Genomic DNA, 19,683 nt, shown 5'->3' on the forward strand with positions numbered 1-19,683 from the left:
ATTTGTTTAATGTAGTGGGGAACAAAACATTAGGTAGTGGGATTAAAAGGGGATGAGTGGAAGATAATGGGTTTTAATTTTAAAAATACTGAAAGTTGGTAATAAATAGAGGGGACTTGGACAGAAGAAAAGAAGAAGAGAGGAGCTGAATATTGAAGAGAGAGAAAAATTCCGAAAATATTAAGACTTCCAAAAATACAAATAAAAATATTCTGGAAATTAAAAGAGAGAGTAGTATACACCTGATATACAATCTAAATATTCTGATATATGGATTCAGAAATTAAGGGTTGAACATTAATTAGTCTTTCAAATCTGAAAAGATTCCCTTGGCTTTCTGTCTGTTGATTGTTGTCGGTGTTTCTGGATTTTTATCTTGATTTTAAAATCTGTCACTGGTTTCTCGTTGTTGGGTGTTGTTGTTGTTGTATGCTACTGAATTTCTGCTGATCTCCCTTTTCTTTTGCTTCTAATATCAGGTACACAACTGACACGCTGGTTACTGTAAACTGAAACATGAAGCATGAATACGAAATGAAGAGTTGAAGTTCTGAATTTATTTTAATTATATTCTGAATTTTATTTATATATATAAATTATTTAGCTTACTCTAATCAGAATCATGTAGTTGTTTAATATATATAGTGGAACATCTGACGATAGTTTAACGGACGAACTATCTATGTATTGCCTAATAAATAAATAAATGGTGTAGTAACTCTGTCTAGTTAATTCGTTATTGTTGGATGATTATCATGTCTCAAAAAGCATGTTAGCTGATTTAGACTATTCTTAAAACATTCAACAGTTAGTTCATTAAACGAATAGACCATTTCGGAACTTGTAGGAATATTGTTTAGTTAAATACTATTGGTCAATTTCAGCATGTAAATGGTCTAAGATTAAAATTAGATTGCCAAGTTTTTTTTTTTAATTTGACAAACTGTGAACATGCCTAGTATAATGTAACTAGGTAGTAACATGTGAATAAGATGGCCCAGGTCTAGTTTTATGCCATACACGTTGGGACTGGGCCCGCATTGGCAACGAACTGTCCTGATTGCATTATTTTCAGATTTTATGAATCATATTCGAAACCCAACTATAACAACTCAAGCATGTGAATAAATTAAGACATTTTCTCTTTCATTTTGTAGAGACAAATTTAATAGAGAAAAATGTAGGCATTTTAGGATTGTCCTTTTAAAATAAATGAGATAAGCCTCGCCCAATAAAATGCACAAATTGCGGAGCCCTCAATAAATGTTTAATTGAATACTTAGATTTCGAGTTTGGCCGTTTAGCAAATTTTACGACCTTCTCCAAAGTAATAAAGCGTTAGATTCTTTAGGCACGATTTTAATAATACTACATCCCTAAACTCGGGTGCGCATTTATTCGACCCAAATCCAAATCTCAACGGAGTCAAAACGTGTCAACAATCATGGGTGCATTGATTGCGATGTGGTTCGAAACGCATTTTCACAACGTTGCAATTCTAAAAATAATAATAATAAAAGCGGTTTAAAGTTGATAAAAGCACATAAATTATAATATGTATAAAAATTAGATATCTAGCCATTACAACAGTTTAAGCGACCGTGCTAGAACCACGGGATTCGGGGGTGCCTAAGACCTTTCCTCGGGTCAACAGAATTCCTTACATAGAATTTCTGGTTCGCAGACTTCATTTGGAAAGTCGAATATTTTCCTCGATTCGGGATTCAATCGGTGACTTGGGACACCATATATCTCCCAAGCGGCGACTCTGAAATAAATAAATAAATAAATTCCGATTTGATTGTCCTTTAATTGGAAAAAACTCCCTTTCGTGCCCCTTCGCGGGCGGCGCGGGCGAAAAAGGAGGTGTGACAGTGATTATGCGGGAGATATTGATGATAGAAAAAGTACAACTGGATTTGTATTTTTCTTGAGTGATTCTGTTATTTCTTGGAGTTCAAAGAAATAGTCCATTGTTACTCTCTCGACTTGTGAAACCGAATATATAGCAACAACATCATGTACCTGTCATACTATTTGGCTAAGAATCCGGTGTATCATGATCGAAGCAAGCATATAGATACAAGGTATCATTTCATCAGAGAGTGCATTGCCAAGAAGGAAGTCGGGCTCAAATATGTGAAGTCTCATGATCAAGTTTCAGATATCTTCACAAAGCCTCTCAAATTTGAAGATTGAGATCCAGAATTGGAATAAAGAAGAAAAATCAAAATTAAGGGAGAGATTTGTAGGACCCATAAAAAAGATGAAAAAGTTGCAGAAGACAAATAGGGTGGCTGGAAAGATTTTCCAAGTTGGGCGACTAGAAAAAGTTGCCAAATTGCAAAAGTCACAAACACATGTTTTGACCGATGGTAATTTGCACTGCAAATTACAGTGAATAAACCATTCTGATCTTCTATAAATAGCAGGCTCCATTTCTCTTTTGATACACACCAAAATAACGAGAGAAACATAAAGCAGTGAGAGTAATCCACAGATTGTGGTCTGTGAGATAACTAGTGAGTGGTAGTAATATTGTAGTGATGCGTTTTAAATAAAGAGTGTTATTTCTTTCAAAGTTGTAGTAGTCTCTTGACACTACTGAGTTGTAATATTATAGTGGTAATATTGCTCTACTCGGGTATTGTATTTTATCCCGCTAAAATATTTGGTGTTATTGTTACTCTCTTGTGTTATTATTATTTGATGTGGATATTATTCCCGGACGAGATTATTTTTTATCCCAACACAATAGACCCTTGTGGTTCGGCCCTTCTCAGGACCTTGTACCTCACGGGAGCTAGGTGCTGTCCCACGCGTTTAACTTTAAGGGCTCGTTGGGGCGTCAAATATCATATTAGTATTTTCAAATAATGAACTTCACTATCTGCAAATACTGGTTATCCATCGGTACTTGTAGATAATGAAAGTATCGTTCTTTTTGGGAAAATTTTAAAAAGAAAGTGAATTGCATGAAATTGAGTACTTACTAATTTTCTTTAAGTTGCACAGTGGAAAACCTTGTAACAATGTTGTAGGCATACAGGATTACGAAAAAGTTTGTTTTTTAGGTTCTATCACAGACATGACATAATATAGAACAGTATAGTTCTACTCCATAATTTGCTAACTGTAGAAAATTCATGTTTAATCAGCATTGTCAAGTCATGATAAACACAACCATATATTAGGTGCCTTTGGTACAAGGCTTCAACTTCAACTTGAAATAGAGAATTTGAAGTTGAAAAAACTGGTTTGAGGAATATTTCAAGTAAAATAATTCTTTCACTCGCAAAAGTTTAACTTTATTTCCAAGTGAAATTCAAGCCAAACACAACTTAGCTTCCAAATACTCTTTCAAACTTCAACTTCAGATACTCATTTTTTCCAACTTCAATCGAATATTGTTCGAACGGCTAGTTGTATAATCTTCAAGCTCAACCTACTACCAATGAAATATCTTCTGAGAAAGAAAATGATTGCAGGATGTCATAGAGTTCTAAACAAGAAGTGTCAGAATAGATCAGAACAAATAGCAGAACTGTAAATTCTCCAAAACTATTTTATGTGTTGGATATCACAACTTCTATGCAAGGAATTATTTCATTACAAGTTGTGGAGAACATATTCAGCTAGGGAATAACTGCAAACTCAGTAGTAAGATATACTGTACAAAAATTTACAGCTGTAAAATTTTCAAACTCAAGCCAGTAGCAGGAGTTCAGATGAGAATTAGAACCCAGAGAGACTAGAGTGAACTCCAGATACATTGAGCTGACCTTGAAAGTTATGTATAAATACGTAGAGCACCCTACGGTGTGGGATAATACTGGGTATGTTGTTGTTGTTGTTGTTGTAAATATGTAGAGCACAGGTGCAATTCTGGAAACCAGCGCCAAGATTCATCAAAACTTTTAGCACTTTGTCACAATGCTTTTTTTGCAATTATTCTTCCTCCTCATCTCTTTTAACGGAGGCTAAAATTGAACCAAGGTGAAGTCTGAACTCGGCAAATTTCTCCACTGGCATAATGTTATCCAGGGGATGGAACGAGATCTCAAAGAAAGTCGGCTTTGGTGTGGAGGGACAGCCGATATATCCAATTAATTCCTGCACAGCGAGTACATGGAATTTTGGGGGTCCATTCAGCGCAATGTTGTGAACACGGTGCTCATAAATCTTCCCATCTTTGTCTAGTTTATACTCTGAAGTGCCATCAAATCGACCACGACTCTCCCATGGAACACGGGGAATGCCATGAACAGTCCATCGAACCATTATCATGCCTTCTACAGGCTGCCATACACTAACAATATCCATCCACAAAGCCCTAAAGAACATCCTGCCATGGAATCGTAAAGCCCAAAAGATCAATTTATAGTTCTCAATGCCAGTAAAAGTGTTGAGGGGATCTTTGAACACTATATCATCCCTGTAGAGAGAGAAGAAAACCATCAACAAACAGAAATATTATATCACAATAATAACAAAAACAATAGCAGCAACAACTGCATCTCAATCCCATTGACCTTATGAATAGTGTTTTCAAACCATTCCTCAACATACTAGTCATTGTTTTCACCGATGACATATTGGTATACTCCCGGAACCAAGGAGAGCATGAGAAGCACATGCAAAACAGCTTTACAAAACACAAACTATATGCTAATTCTTAGGCCATAAGAATCCTTTATTTTCATTCCGCTTTATTTGAGCTTGTTTAATTGCCGTAGCATCAAAGTAGAAAGTTTGATGTTTTCTAAAGAGAATTCTAACCTGTAGATATCAAAGTTTAGCTCTTTATAAAAAAGCGCAGGAAACTCTTCTCTGAGAATCCGAATAGCGTAACCCGTATTCAGATAGTAATTCCGCTTCTGCTCTTCCTCCTCATCCAGTTTCGTAGACGACATCGTACTAACCTTCAACGGCGCATTAACGACACCGTTTCCGCCGTTTGGAATAGCGAGTTTCCTTACATTTCTAAGGTTTATGCCGGAATATATACTGGACTGACGGCGACCGGCGGAGAACGAGGAAATGTCCGGCGACGGTAAGAGAGTCGCCATGTAACACGTCAAAATTAGAGAATTGAGAAATTGAAATTGAACATTTTAGTAAAAATTGTATGCGAATATTCGAGAGAGATGGGATTTTGTTTGGTTGCTGAAAAATCTTATTCTGAGAGTGAGAGGGAGGGAAATAAAGGAGGGAATTTGGATAAGTTTTTGTTTGGATTGGATAATTGAAATTATGGGTTCCAATTGGTGGATGAAATTGAAACATGGAACACTCAAATGTCTAATCAACATTATTGTAGGACTCATTTGAAATTTCTTTTAGTGGTTCCGAAATTCAAATTAGCAGCTCAAAAATTTAGGACATTAGGTCCTAAATTCCAAATTAGTAGCTTAAAAATTAATACAAAAATTTAAGATACTTAATCCATAATTTGAGTGAATTGACTAATCTTTAAATATATTGTAAATTGTGGATATATTTTAAATAGTAGGCTTAAAAGTGGCTACTGGTGCACTTCACCCGATATATTGTAACGTTTTCGACAAATCACTTAAAGGGTGTTTGGATAGGCTTTTAAGCTAGTTAAACCAGTGTTTTAGCTTTTTCTTCAATGTTTTGTAATTTTAAAAGGTGCTTAAAATAAGTGTAAAAATACTTAAAATAACAACAACAACAACAACGTACTATAATTAAGAATAACAATAATAAACATAGCATAATTCCATAAGTGGGGTTCCCTTTGTGAAAGTAGAGAGGTTGTTTCCAATAGACCCTTGGCTCAAGGAAAGCAAAGTCGCAGCCGTATTAAAAAAAATACGATAATGTGAAAGTCATGGATAAAGAGGCAATAACAATAGCAAGATAATAAGAGATAACCGAAGCAAAACAAAGTAACATGTAATAATAAAAATATAAGAATATAAAAGTCCGAGAATACTATTAATACTTATCTGCATGGAAAAACGTTCACTTATATTATCAAAGAACATACAATCTGAGCAATTTCTGATATATGAACAAGAAAGATAAAACAAATCCAGAGGAGATACAGACTATCTATATTATGTACCAAGATAAACTATACCAATCCATTTTGCATATATTTGGTGCAGTGGATGAGACTGCTCCTCCCTTAACCAGAGGTCTCGGGTTCGAGCTCTGGGTATGGAAAAATTCTTGGTAGGGAGCGTTTCCCCTCGAATGGGGCCCTACGCGAGGCGAATCCGGACATAGTCGGGCTCCAATGTGGATACCGAATACCGGGTGGGAAACCAAAAAAAAAAAAGATCTAAGGAGTGCTTAAAACAAAATCCCATATCAACATAGCTAAAAATACAAAGTACAAAGAAACAACAATCATCTTCTCTCTGTTTCAGTCCAACAACATAAATTAAAATAGACACATTACTTAATAGCATAGTACTTATTACTACAAACAAATTCCATATCCAGAATTTAGCCATGAGTATTAACAGCTTCCCAAAGCAGACCTCTAGCCTGCATTGCTGCTGTTTTAAGAGTCCTTATTGTCCAAACATTAGCCTCATAAAATGACAAACTCCTATATGGCAACTTATGTTTTTTGCATAAATCTTGAACAATTGGAGACACTTTCCTTAAATGACATCTAGGCAATCTTGGAAACAAATGATGTTCAAGTTGAAATTGCAATCCTCCATAGAACCAATCCATCCAAGAAGAACACGCGATATCGATCGTTCCACTTGTTTGTTTCTCAAACCAATCATTCCCTTCTGGTTGTCCAACATAAACATCAGCAGCAAAATGGTTAAGTGTGAATTGAATGTGTTGTAGTGATGTTACACAGAAACTTATTAGCACAAATAACACCCTTTCTGTCCAATTAGGCAATGTGCTAACAAGAAGAGGAAACCAAGTCCAAAAAACAAGAATTCCCAATATGTTTAAACCTCTATCTGGCACTTTCCTCTTTGAGAACAATAGTAATAATGTTTGGACAAATAGATTCACTCTTGCTACACACATGATAGGGTAGTATGTAAAATGTTGGTAACTCACGAAAAATTTAGCCGCGGAATCAAATGTGAGTTCTCTTCCATAAAAGTAAGAATTCAACGATTTGAAAAACGTTGAAGAGACAGCGAAAACTGGCAAATGTTGAAGATCAGGGTCATGATCAAGACTATTGCACGCGACATGGTGCGCGTTATGAGTCCATTTCCACCAAGCAATGCTAATTCCAGTGAGACAGTTGCCAGTAAGAATCTGTGCTAATTTGTTGAATCCGCGAGTTGTCATGATTAAGTAATGCCCAGAATCATGACCTAAGTAAGAGATTTGCATCCAAGAAAGTCCCAATAGTGCACCAGAAAACATGTGAATCCAGAAATTGTTACTCAAAAGAACACCAGAGAAACTCATTGTGAGTAACAATGTCACAAAACATAAGGAGTAAATCACCCCATGTCCTTTCTTTTCAAACATTCCAGCTTTTGCAAATTCAGAACAGAGTTTCCTGTAATCTTTAGACACCTCTGAAACTTGGTAATCTTGAAGATAATATCCAGTAAAGAATTTGTCAAGATATTTCCAAGCAGTACCTGTAGAGGCGAATTCAGAATCTAGAGTCAGTGGTTCAAGACATGGGCTTCAACATATTTAGCCGGTTCGTCTAAAATAATTAGAGCCGCTAGTCAAATATACAAAAATATATACTGGTTATGTGTAAAATATGTATATTATAAGGGTGTTCAGATTTCAAACACCCTTTGTCGGGCTATACAACGGTGTTCAGAGTGGATTCGTCTAAGCAATAACAAGTAATATTTGACCACCCTTGGCCACACATAGCTTTGCCCCTGTATATTATACATTAATATACAAAAATATACATTTGACGGCTACTATTTTGGGGGCACTTATACTGTGTAGATTTCCCTCAATACAGTGACAAAGCCAGAAATCTAGCAAAGGGATTCAAGAAATTCGAACCTACGACCTAAAACAACTTTTGAACTATCTTTTGCAACTAAAATGAAAAATTCTCTTATGTCAAGAGGATTCAAAAGTTTATATGTATACACAAAAATTTGTTTTTGCCCTATTAATTGCCCTCAGACCCCACTTGTGGGATTATACGGGATGGTTTTGTTGTTGTTGTTGTTTCCCTATTAATTCCACAGTACAATTTTCCACGAAGGGAATTCAATTGAATCCATTCATCAATTATAGCTCCGCCACCGATATAAAATGATATATTTATGTATATATAATTCGAGTTGAAAGTAATAGGTTCAATTAAACTCACAGAACGGGTCGTACCTGGATGAAAAGCAATGAATGCATCAGTTGCTTCTTGTCCAGCCAAACTACGAATAGGAATATCACCACCAGGATGTTCTTTCACCCAATCTGTTACATTATAAACTTTCCCTTGAATTGAAATCCACAAATCATCTTGCTTATTATGTTTCTTTAACTCCTCAGCCGTAATGTACTTCTTTTCATCACTCATGTTGATAAATTAAATAAACAAATAATCAAACAGATATGAATATATTAAAGAAAATTCAAAAAAAAAACAGAAAAAAAGATCTAACCATCAATAACAAACCAACCCCTTATAATATATGATTAAACAAAAGTACTAAAAAATAGGAATCAAGGGGTGGTTTTTCTTGATGATTAGAACAACCCTAAAGATGTTGTAAACACTTCAGGAAGTTTGATTGTCTTTTAATAAGAAGGAAAATAGTAAATAAAGAAAAAAAATTTGAACGTTTATCTATTGTTATTATATTTGCTTTTTAAAGGCTTTTGGGAGTTAGTTTTGATTAAGGAAAGAAAATTTGTGATAAGAGAGAGAATTACGGAAAGAGAAACGTCTAAAACGGTAGTTTATTTAAGGTTGGGATCTAGGGGCCAAAAAAGGTAGCTTTAACGAATATGTGGTTGCTTAATTTCACGTATCGAGTTCCAGCATAATATACCGGAGATTAGAGCACCTATATAATATATTATGTTGGAACCCCGACACATGATAAAATTCCAGCATGTTATATTGGAAGTTCACATGTAAAAAATTCGAACTCCAGCATATTATGTTGGAATATTTTCCGAATTTTGAACTGTATTTTTGTTCAAATTTATCTTTACATGCAAAAGTGGCTAAATATCGATTACTTTTGAAACTGTAATTATTTTTAAATTATTACTTATAAATCTGGCTATTTTTGAATTTCACTCCGTCTCTATAAAGGGATTGGAGACCTCTTCTTTTTCTATCATGGGTGCATGATGTTATATCCATCATTACATTCGGGTCGGAGCTAGAAGCCCGGGTACAGCTTCGGTCGAACCATTGTGTTAAGAAATTTATTAAAAATGTACAAATATTAAATTTTTAATCCAATTGTTAGTACTTTAAGTCGTCTTTCCAAGATTCAGAACCCATAAACAGAAGCGAATCCAGGATATAAACTATGGGTTCAGCTATAAAGTTTTTAGCATTGAACCCATTATATTTTTAAAGTTATGGGTTCATATCTATTATTTTTACAATTTTAAGGAATTTTTACACATAAATTTTTACTCCGCGTCAAAAGTTATGGGTTCAATTAAACTCGTTGCTAACCCTTGGCATCCGCCCCTTCCCATAAAGTTGAATAGCCTGTTTGGCCAAGCTTCTCCAATCTTAGAAGCACTTTTTTTTTTCAACGTTGATGTGTTTGGCCAAGCTTTTGGAAGGAAAAAGTGCTTTTGAGGAGAAGCAGAAGCAATTTTGGAGAAGTAGATAAAAGTAGTTTATCTCCGAGACCATTTTTTTGAAAAACACTTTTGAGAAAAATACACTTTGAAACAGTTTTCAAAAGCTTGGCAAACATTAATTGCTGCTCAGAAGTGCTTTTCAAATTAATTACCCAAACACAAACTGCTTCTTACTAAAAATAGTCTTGAGAAAAAGCACTTTTAAGTAAAAACATTTCTCAAAATAAGCTGATTTTTGCAGTTTGGCCAAACATGCTAAAAATCTTGGGCTCCGCCTCTGATTACACAAGCAATGTTTATTGGTCGGTTCGATTTGATTTTAAATATTACCCGTTCAGTTTATCGGTGGTCGATTTATAAATATACTAAACTGATCAAACTACTAAAATATCGATTAACGGTTTCGATTAAATTTATTGGTTTGGTTTGAGGCTCTGCTATTCTAAAACATTTAATCTCAAATTTATGTTTATTTTGTAACTCATAACTAGGGAGGTGTAGTTTCTTTCAGAAAAAAAATTATTTGCTAAATCAAAAAATTTAACGTGGAGTGTCATAAACCAAAGTGGAAATATACATTAACGAGATAATGAATGTTTACTTTAAATACTCCTACATATCCAAACCTGTTTAAGGTAAAGTTTACAAATCTTAAAACTTTCGTAAAGCAGAATATTTTGATGCTTAAATTCAAAGTAATAACACTTGTTATAAGATAGCAACATGTGGTGATTCATTTGTCACTTTCAATTATTATTACTACTCACTATTCGTTAGAAAATCAAATTAATTTGCAATCATTTAAATATGTAAATCAAATCTCATTTGGTTCGAATAGTATTAGTGAAAATTAATATACATGCACGTCTAACGCTTGCGTATCGACTCAAAAATATGTATATATTTAAGATATAAGATTTGGTGATCATGATTATCATGAACTTCCATAAATGACAAAAAATTGCTAATTGAATTAAGTTTAAGTTATATTTTAAAGATATTTACACAATCTTCTGTCACTTAAAAACAACAACTATAGAGAAATATATTTATTTATAACTTAGAAAAAAATGGTAAGCTAGCTACAGTATGAATTAAAGCTAGTTAATAGTATGAATAAATTTTTTTTAAGTATATAATTTAAATTGCTTAAATAAAAAGATGCTATGGAATTAAATTTCCTGCAACATTTATTTCGATTCAAACATGATTGCTAGAATTGATGTCTGCTGGGAAGAAAACGAAAATGAAGAAAAAGAGGAGGAAAGAGGGGTTGTAGTTCCTATAATCACATTTTAACTTAATCAGAATTATTTTGAAACTTTCCTTTCTTTATGTTATGTTGTTTTACAAGTCATGAGTTGTGTTCATTACCTATTTATGTTTGATTGATTGGGATTTTGGAGTATTTGATGTCCTTTAATTTCTTCTTAAATTTAATGTAAAGTTCAAAACTAGGAAATTACACCTTTATTGAAGTAGAGGTTCCTTAGTCTGTTGTACATATTTTCACCAACTAAAATTGAACCTCACCAACTAAAATCATAAGGAAACATTTGGCAACCTAAACTTGAAAAACAAGAAAAATTTCATGCATAAAATAAAAATCACATGGTTGGTTACAGAATGAAAAGGAAATAAATTTATTAGAAGTAAGATTTGAACCCTTGACCTCTCAGGAAGATCACATGATTTGAACCCACGTCCTCTCGAATCATTCACCAACTAAAATCATAAGGAAACATTTGGCAACCTAAAACTGTAAAGCAAGAAAAGTTTCACGCATAAAATAAAAATCACATGGTTGGTTACAGAAATAAAAAATAAAAAACAAATTTGTTAGACGTGGGATTTGAACCCACGCCCTCTCAGGAAGATCACATGCTTTGAACCCACGCCCTCTTGAATCATTCACCAACTAAAATTATAAGGAAACGCTTGGCAATCTAAAACTGTAAAGCAAGAAAAGTTTCACGCATAAAATAAAAATCACATGGTTGGTTACAGAAATAAAAAATAAAAAACAAATTTGTTAGAAGTGGGATTTGAACCCATGCCCTCTTGAATCATTCACCAACTAAAATTATAAGGAAACGTTTAACAACCTAAAACTGTAAAGCAAGAAAAGTTTCACGCATAAAATAAAAATCACATGGTTGGTTACAGAAATAAAAAATAAAAAACAAATTTGTTAGAAGTGGGATTTGAACCCATGCCCTCTTGAATCATTCACCAACTAAAATTATAAGGAAACGTTTAACAACCTAAAACTGTAAAGCAAGAAAAGTTTCACGCATAAAATAAAAATCACATGATTGGATACAGAATAAAAAGAAAACAAATTTATTAGAAGTGGGATTTGAACTCACTCCCTCTCACGAAGATCACATGATTTGAAATCATTCACCAACTAAAACCATAAGGAAACGTTTTTGGCAAACTAAAACTGTAAAGCAAAAAAAAAATTCATGCATAAAATAAAAATCACATGGTTGGTTACAGAATAAAAAGGAAACAAATTTATCAGAAGTGGGATTTGAAGCCACTCCCTCTCACGAAGATCACATTATTTGAACTCACGCCCTCTCGAATTATTCACCAACTAAAATTACAATGGAAACATTCGGCAACCTAAAACTGTAAAGCAAGAAAAATTACATGCATAAAATAAAAATCACATGGTTAGCTATAGAATAAAATAATTTGTCAGAAGTGGGATTTGAACCCACGCCCTCTCACGAAGACCAGAACTTGAGTCTGGCGCCTTAGACCACTCGGCCATCCTGACTTGATGGCATGCTCTACTCATGTTTATATATTACTACGATTTAAATGATTTAACATACCATATTAAAAACATTTTGAATTCAAGAGAATATACAAAACTTGATTATGAAGAGTGCTGATATATTACTGGCATGTAGCTACTATATGTGTTGATATTGTGTGTGATATACATATTATTAGGGTTTTGGAAGTTGCATGGCACATAGACAGAGAAAAGTCTCCGTTTCAATTTATGTGAACCTATTTCTTTTTTAGTCCGTGCCAAAAAGAATGACCCATTTCCTTATTTGGAAACAATTTACCTTTACACAATGATTTATAGCCACACAAAATATATGTGCCTCATTTTACACCACAAGATACTCTGTGCCCAGTCAAATGAGTTCACATAAATTGAAACGGGGGGAGTATTTTTTAACAAGAAATAAGTATGCACCAGCCGGGAATCGAACCCGGGTCTGTACCGTGGCAAGGTACTATTCTACCACTAGACCACTGGTGCTTGATTCCCAGATACGTGTATTCAGTTGACATGAACTTCTATTATCTATATAATGCCCAGATATGAAGCTTTCTTGTTTGAAAGAACTACAGTAGAGAAAAGATCGTATTGCGTCTGTAAAAAAAGTTGTTTACTAAATCCAATGCACCTTAAGTATTTAGTTTGGGCTGCTCTCTGCAACCTTTGCTTCACTGAGGTGGTGGTGAAATATCTTATGTACTCAGTAATTTGCTGAAAAAGAGCATGATACAACATTGACTTTTTCAGCTGAGTCAACCACTGCCGTCTACGGTGGTTGCAGAGTTATTTGCCACCATCTGAAACTGCATAGTCCTCGGAAAATCATCCAATGCTATACTGGAAAACGCCAAATTCATCGTCGTCCTAATTAAAACTATCTTCTTTGTCTTCTTTACTGCATTCTTGATTTTCCGGTACCGGAGAGAGGCACGCCGGTGATGAGGTGGTGGGTTTGTTAGTGTCACCTGCAGAGCTGGCTTTTGAGTTCACCGGTTTCTGACGGGCGATTCCGGCGAGGGAACTCCGGTGAGTAGGCATAGGGTGGTTGTGTTCTGAAGTGTAGGTGATATTGAACATGTTAGGGTCGGATCTATTTCGATCCACTTGTTTTCGGGCCAAACAACCCTTTGAGCTGCTACATTTGTAATATCCCCTGTTAATCCACAAAAGAAATAATATCACGCTTCAGAAAACTAGCTCTCTTTTTCTTTAATTTATAAAAACTTTAAAGTTGTTTGGTTGATGATACAAGAATAATTCATTGTAGCATAAAATAAAATCTCGCTTAAAATATTATAGTATTTGGTTGGCTGCATAGAAAATAATCACATACATAACCAACATAACGTTTGGCTAACCATATTAATTAATACTAACAATCTGTGGCGGATGGCTCCTAGAGGTTTCAATTGACACCGTTCGCTCGAAAATTACATTGTTTAGATTGGTAAAATAATTATGCATGATAAAATATGGAATAAGAATATGTATGAGTAATAGCCTGTTTTGCCAAGCTTTTTTTGAGGGAAAAGCGCTTTATTTTTATGTCAAAAGTGCTTTTTTTTTTTTCTAAAATTAAGGTGTTGGCCAAGCTTTTGAAAGGAAAAAAATGCTTTTGAGGAGAAGTAGAAAAAAATAGCTTCTCTCCAAAAGTATTTTTTTAAGAAATACACTTAGAATCAATTTTTTAAAGCTTGGTCATACACTAATTGCTGCTCAGAAGTGTTTTTCAAATTAATTAGCCAAACACAAACTACTTCTCAAAAAAAATACTTTTGAAAAAAACACTTTTGAGAAAAAACACTTCTCAAAATAAGCTGATTTTGCAGCTTGGCCAAACGGGCAAGTAATTTTAATTAGAGTAAGTAATTCTTATATAATTAACATGTGAACCAAACAACCCCAAATAGTGCTCTTAGGCCTCTTTTTTTTTTTTTTTAAGATTAAGACGTCTGAATCTGAATGCACATCTGAATATCAAAATGTGTATTAAGATTAAGATATCTGAATCTGAATGCACATATGAATATTAAGATCCGAATAGTAAATGATTAAGACACTTTTATTTTAACATCTGAATGTATAAACTTTATCTTCATTTGAAAATTAATAAACATAAAATTCAAATGAAATACTTTTTAATATAATATTCTATCAATCAAATATATAGTTTTTTTTTTACAATACGATAGTTGCTGGTGGTGATGGCTAACGGTTGTACTTGTGAATGCCGACTAGAGGCGATGGTTGGTGGTAGTTTTAATTGATGTGGTGGTTCAGGGTAGTAGCTAGTGGTGATTGGTAGTGGTGGCGATTACCATTGAGTATGGTGGTGACGGGTGGTGCAGTTAATAATGGCGAGTGATAGTAATAGTTGTGATTGAGGTAGGTGGTGGTGGGTGGTGGTAGTTTATAATGATGGTGCCGGTTGGTTGTTCATGGTGATGAGGTGGTTAGTTGTGGTAGTTAAGGTGGATGAGTGTTGGTTGTGGTTGAGAATGATGCGGTGGGAGTGGTAGTGATGGTGGGTGGTGGTAGTCGATAATTGTGGCGGTTATTATTGAGGATGATAGTGATGGTTGAGTATGGTAGTGGTGAGTGATATGATGGTAGTTGATAATGGTAGGCGATGACGACGTTTAATAAGGAACCTAAAATGTACAAAAAGAAAGATTAAAAATAACCAACCTAGGGTATGGGGAACCTTTGATGGGTTTTTGCCCATATTTTCTCCAAGCCCATTTGTCTGACGACATAGCCTCAGCAGGTACTTGGCATACCTTCTTCAGCTTGTTCTTCCTGGGAAAAAAATCCAAATAAATGCGTGACAATCAAAACAAATAAATTAATTAACACATAAGCATATTGACTTTGTGATATGGATATATGCCAACTGACGGGGTGACGAATTTTGTGGCCTAAAGTCAAATTTTATGAGGGATTTTAATTTATTTATTTTTTAAATATTTTTTTTTAGTTAAAATTTATTTTTCTAACTTTTTTTAGATGCAAAGTTGTTAGTAATAATTCTTTTATAATCAATTTTTCCTAATAAATTTTTCTCAATTAACAATATAGCTAATGCATTTAACTTTTATTGAGACATTGTTGATCATAGTTAAGATTTTATCAATTTTAATTTTGAAAAGCTTCTTTTCGCTGAAGTAAAGGTAACAAGAGTTATTAACATTATTTTGTAAGCAATACATGCATTTGGAAAAGAATCTAGTCTTTTTATTTGATTGAGTATATTAATTAAACTGTTATCTTCTAATTGTACTTTTCCCTTAACACTTTTAATTCAGAAAATAAATCTAAACCGTCAATATCAGATTAATTATTATGCTTTAAGGAACATTTCAGATTAAGGCAATATTTTTTCCAAATCTTCATCATCTTGTGATTTCAATATTTCAATGCTAAATAGAAAACCAAACATATTTTCATATGCTTCAAATTGTTCAATTTTTTTTTTGAAGTGATAAAATACTCTTGTCTAGTGTATATAATAAGTAATCAACTCTGAAGGACTATTCGAGAGATTTTGATATTTCATTATCAATATTATCATCAAATTATTTCTTCCTATGTATCACACATTTCTTGCGAAATTCGGGTTTGATATTCATTTCAAATACAATTTCCTTGACAGAAATCATAGCAGATGCAAATCCTTCCCCGTACCCTAGGTATAACAAAAAATGGACTAAACCAATTTCTTTAACTGCTTTAGGGAAGGGCGGTTCCTGCCAACTGATAAAGGTCTACTTTTTCCATAAAAGAAATTTAATACTTTCCATATGAAAAAATAAAGGTGGACAGTGCATAAAGCATCCCGCGTTGACGTAGAGCACAGAGAAAGCCATATTTCAAGGGCTATGATATAGACTAGGGGCATACAAACCGAACCGGAAAATCGCACCAAACCGAAAAGTTAAACCAAACCGATTAAAAATCCGATTAGGTTTGATTTGATTTGGTTTGGTATTGAGTAAAAAAAAATCCAAGTCAACCCGACATATAGATATATAATTTTTATATATACTTTAAAGACTTTTTATATATAGAATTTTCTTTAAAAAATGTCTTAAAATATTTGTGATTCTCTTATGGGATGTGATATTTAGTTAAATATGAAGTGCTCTATATTTATTAACTTTAAATAATGTGTTGTATGATTACTTTTTTATCAAGTGTTAGTGAAATGCGTCAATCTCTTTGTTCTTCCATATTCATATGTCAAGATTTATTATATCCTTATATCTTTTTCAAATTTGAAATAGTATTTTGATAATTTAAAATTAAATAAAACATATCATTATATAGGTTCATATTTATTTTTACGTTTAATTATTAAATTCGGTTAATCGTGAAAAGGTACATCAAAATAAAATTATTGTCAGACGACAAAAAAATAACTATTACTATGTGTTACTAAGAAAATTCTTTCATAATAATATTTTAATAGATCATATATTTTTTGATTTTTTAAATTTTTACTAAACATGTATTTACTTATAAAAAATTTAACAAAGTAAAATTGAAATAATATTCATATAACAAAAAAACTCGAAAAATCCGATAAAACTGAACCATCCAAACCGATATAGTTGGTTTGGTTTGGTTTTGATAAAAACCGAACCAACCTGGTCCATGTACACCCCTAATGCAGATTGCTTACCATAATATAATTAGTGGTTGTTTTCACGACTCGAACCCGTGACATATAGGACACAAAGACAAATTTATTGTTGCTCCAAGGCTCCCCTTCCTCGTATGAAATTAAAAACTATAAATGGAAAATTTGAATTTACCTTTTTTGGATTCTTGGACTCATCTGAGCATGTGAAATACGACGAGAGGCACTAGATTTACTACTTGTGAAATGCTTAGGCTGAATTAGTCCTGTAATAAGCTGATGATTGTGTAGTTTTTGCTGCTGTTTTAGTGTTTGATGGATTGATAGATCTTGCAATTCTCCAATAACAAAAGGCTCGTAAAGATTATACAATTCTTGAACAACATTTGTGGTATCAAATTTTGGCTCAAATGAATCTTGAAAACAGATAAAGTTGTCAACTTGATGAACATTTGTAGAGTTAGAAATAGTAGTAATTGTGCTACTGCTGCTTGAGGAGGAGGAGGTGGTGGTGTTGGTTGCAGCGGCGGTGGCGCAGCCTCTGACCACCGCGTGTAGGTCCCAATCTGCTTCCATATTCTCTCTATACTTTGCCCTTTTTTTGCCTTTGACTTTGTTTGAGAGAGGACAGTTAGAGAAAAAGACAAGCTTTGACTTTTGGAGAGATGAAAAGAGACTTTGAGGGAGAGACAAATAAGTGGAATACTACTACTCCGTACTTATTTATAGAGATAAAAAGAGAGTAACCACCCAAGGACGTGGTGTTGCGGATGATGTTGCTCCTCCCTTAATCATAAGTTTTGAGTTCGAGTGTTGGATATTAAAAATTCTTGGTAGGGAGCGTTTTCCCCAAATATTTTATCCGACACGAATCCAAATATAATCTGTCCCAAATATGAATACCGAACACCGGGTGGAAAACAAAAAAGAGATAGAAAAAGAGTTTTGCCTCCCCCGTCCACCCAAAAAAAAATTGTGTTAAAAAGTCCACTTTTGAGGGTAAAGATTCCCCATAAGAGACTACTTTATACTTAATGTTCGAACTCAAAATATTTGGTTTTACAGTTATTGGTGTCATATGTTATTCTATATTGGCATTTTAAGTACTTTCATAATATAAATTGAGAAGTAATCTCGTCAATTTGCTACAAAATTTACTCCAATTTAAATAGTTTTGAATGCATTGCCCATCGAGTGTTTAAGTATACACTATATTTCCCTTTTATTTTCAATTTTACAGATAGAATTTTGAGTTATAATTGGCTTTATAAAATACTAATAGTAGTTTCTCTTCTTTAACTTTTATTTTTATCATCGAGTTTCTTTCGTTGTCAATAGTATTAATACAAAATTAACTTAAAAATGAGTTTTTTTTTGTTTTGTTTTTTCCCTCGATGATCGGACCGTTACCTGCTTTGGGACTTCGATTTATTCGAATTTAATCAATTAAATTCTTTTACCGATTTTTTTTTCTTCTATTTTCTCAAGCTCGATTCAAAATCTCTAATTAAGAATAAAGGAATTTTATACATCCTACCATAACCTTTTGATAGGTAGTTATGAGGTTGCTAATAATAGGCATTGTTTGCAGAGGCGGAGCTAGAATTTTAAGGTTATGGGTTCTAATTTCATCATCGAACCCTAGCTCGTTTTAGTTACTGGGTTCGCAATTAAATATTTTTATATATTTAATAATTTTTTCAATACAAATACAATGTTTAAACAAAAGCTATTGGGTTCGACCGAACCCGTAGCTACCACACTACCTCCACCCCTGAGTGTTTGATAGTGATTTTGAGGAGTTGACTTGGGAAAAGGTCAAAATTGGTGGGTGCCACGGCTCAAAGGGAATGCGTGATTCATTAGCTCAGCTACGAAAAGGTCCACTCCACGCTGTACGTAATTGTCACTCGTGAGTGAGTTTTTTCCTCTTTATTTTAGTAGAGAATCTGGGCTGGTGGCACTTGCCGACAAAAAGAGCACACACATTTTTTAAGAAATAAAAATTCATACATATCCTTTCAGTTTCAATTCGTAACAAATGCTACTTTTTTTACAATTTGTTATAAAATAAAGACCGTAAAGTAAAGACAAGTATAGAGAAACTGATATATTATTCGAACTCAAACTGATATACATAATGAACTGAAATCTCTTCTATTTATAGAAGAAAGGAAGCTGCTCTGTAAGCTGCTACTACAAGTTGCAGTGTAAGCTACTATAAGCTGTTGTGTAAGCTGTTACTACAAGCTGCTGTGTAAGCTGCTACAAGTTGTTGTGTAAGCTGCTACTGTACCAGATATTGATAATCTTCTACTGAAAGCAATATTTATCCATAACGAAGTACTGAATGGATAAGCTTATTATATCCGGTATGGATAATCTTCTACCGGGGGTAATGTTTATCCATAATTGGGTACTAAAAGGATAAGCTTATTATATCCGGTATGGATAATCTTCTACC

General features: G+C 33.6%; 3 protein-coding genes and 2 non-coding genes across 5 annotated transcripts; all 5 read right to left on the reverse strand.

The window, feature by feature from the left end:
- Positions 1-3,522: 3,522 nt before the first annotated feature.
- Positions 3,523-5,188, reverse strand: LOC107760717 (uncharacterized). Its single transcript, XM_016578819.2, has 2 exons — positions 4,780-5,188; positions 3,523-4,435 (listed from the first exon to the last, which is right to left on the reverse strand). Exons 1-2 carry the CDS (start codon positions 5,067-5,069, stop codon positions 3,949-3,951), a joined length of 777 nt encoding a protein of 258 aa, XP_016434305.1. The 5' UTR covers positions 5,070-5,188; the 3' UTR covers positions 3,523-3,948.
- Positions 5,189-6,318: 1,130 nt separating this feature from the next.
- Positions 6,319-8,913, reverse strand: LOC107760728 (delta(8)-fatty-acid desaturase-like). Its single transcript, XM_016578828.2, has 2 exons — positions 8,326-8,913; positions 6,319-7,604 (listed from the first exon to the last, which is right to left on the reverse strand). Exons 1-2 carry the CDS (start codon positions 8,516-8,518, stop codon positions 6,478-6,480), a joined length of 1,320 nt encoding a protein of 439 aa, XP_016434314.1. The 5' UTR covers positions 8,519-8,913; the 3' UTR covers positions 6,319-6,477.
- Positions 8,914-12,475: 3,562 nt separating this feature from the next.
- On the reverse strand, positions 12,476-12,559 carry TRNAL-CAA (transfer RNA leucine (anticodon CAA)). The gene has a single exon. It is a non-coding gene; the product is annotated as a tRNA-Leu (tRNA).
- A 71-nt stretch (positions 12,560-12,630) lies between these two features.
- LOC107764473 (WRKY transcription factor 22-like) lies at positions 12,631-17,897 on the reverse strand. Its single transcript, XM_016583042.2, has 3 exons — positions 17,395-17,897; positions 15,269-15,379; positions 12,631-13,733 (listed from the first exon to the last, which is right to left on the reverse strand). The coding sequence occupies exons 1-3, from the start codon at positions 17,793-17,795 to the stop codon at positions 13,445-13,447; spliced, it is 801 nt and encodes a 266-aa protein (XP_016438528.2). The 5' UTR covers positions 17,796-17,897; the 3' UTR covers positions 12,631-13,444.
- TRNAG-GCC (transfer RNA glycine (anticodon GCC)) lies at positions 12,990-13,060 on the reverse strand. Its single transcript has one exon. It is a non-coding gene; the product is annotated as a tRNA-Gly (tRNA).
- Positions 17,898-19,683: the final 1,786 nt, after the last annotated feature.

Source organism: Nicotiana tabacum, chromosome 11 (genome assembly GCF_000715075.1).
Source record: "Nicotiana tabacum cultivar K326 chromosome 11, ASM71507v2, whole genome shotgun sequence".
NCBI classification, from domain to species: Eukaryota; Viridiplantae; Streptophyta; class Magnoliopsida; order Solanales; family Solanaceae; genus Nicotiana; species Nicotiana tabacum.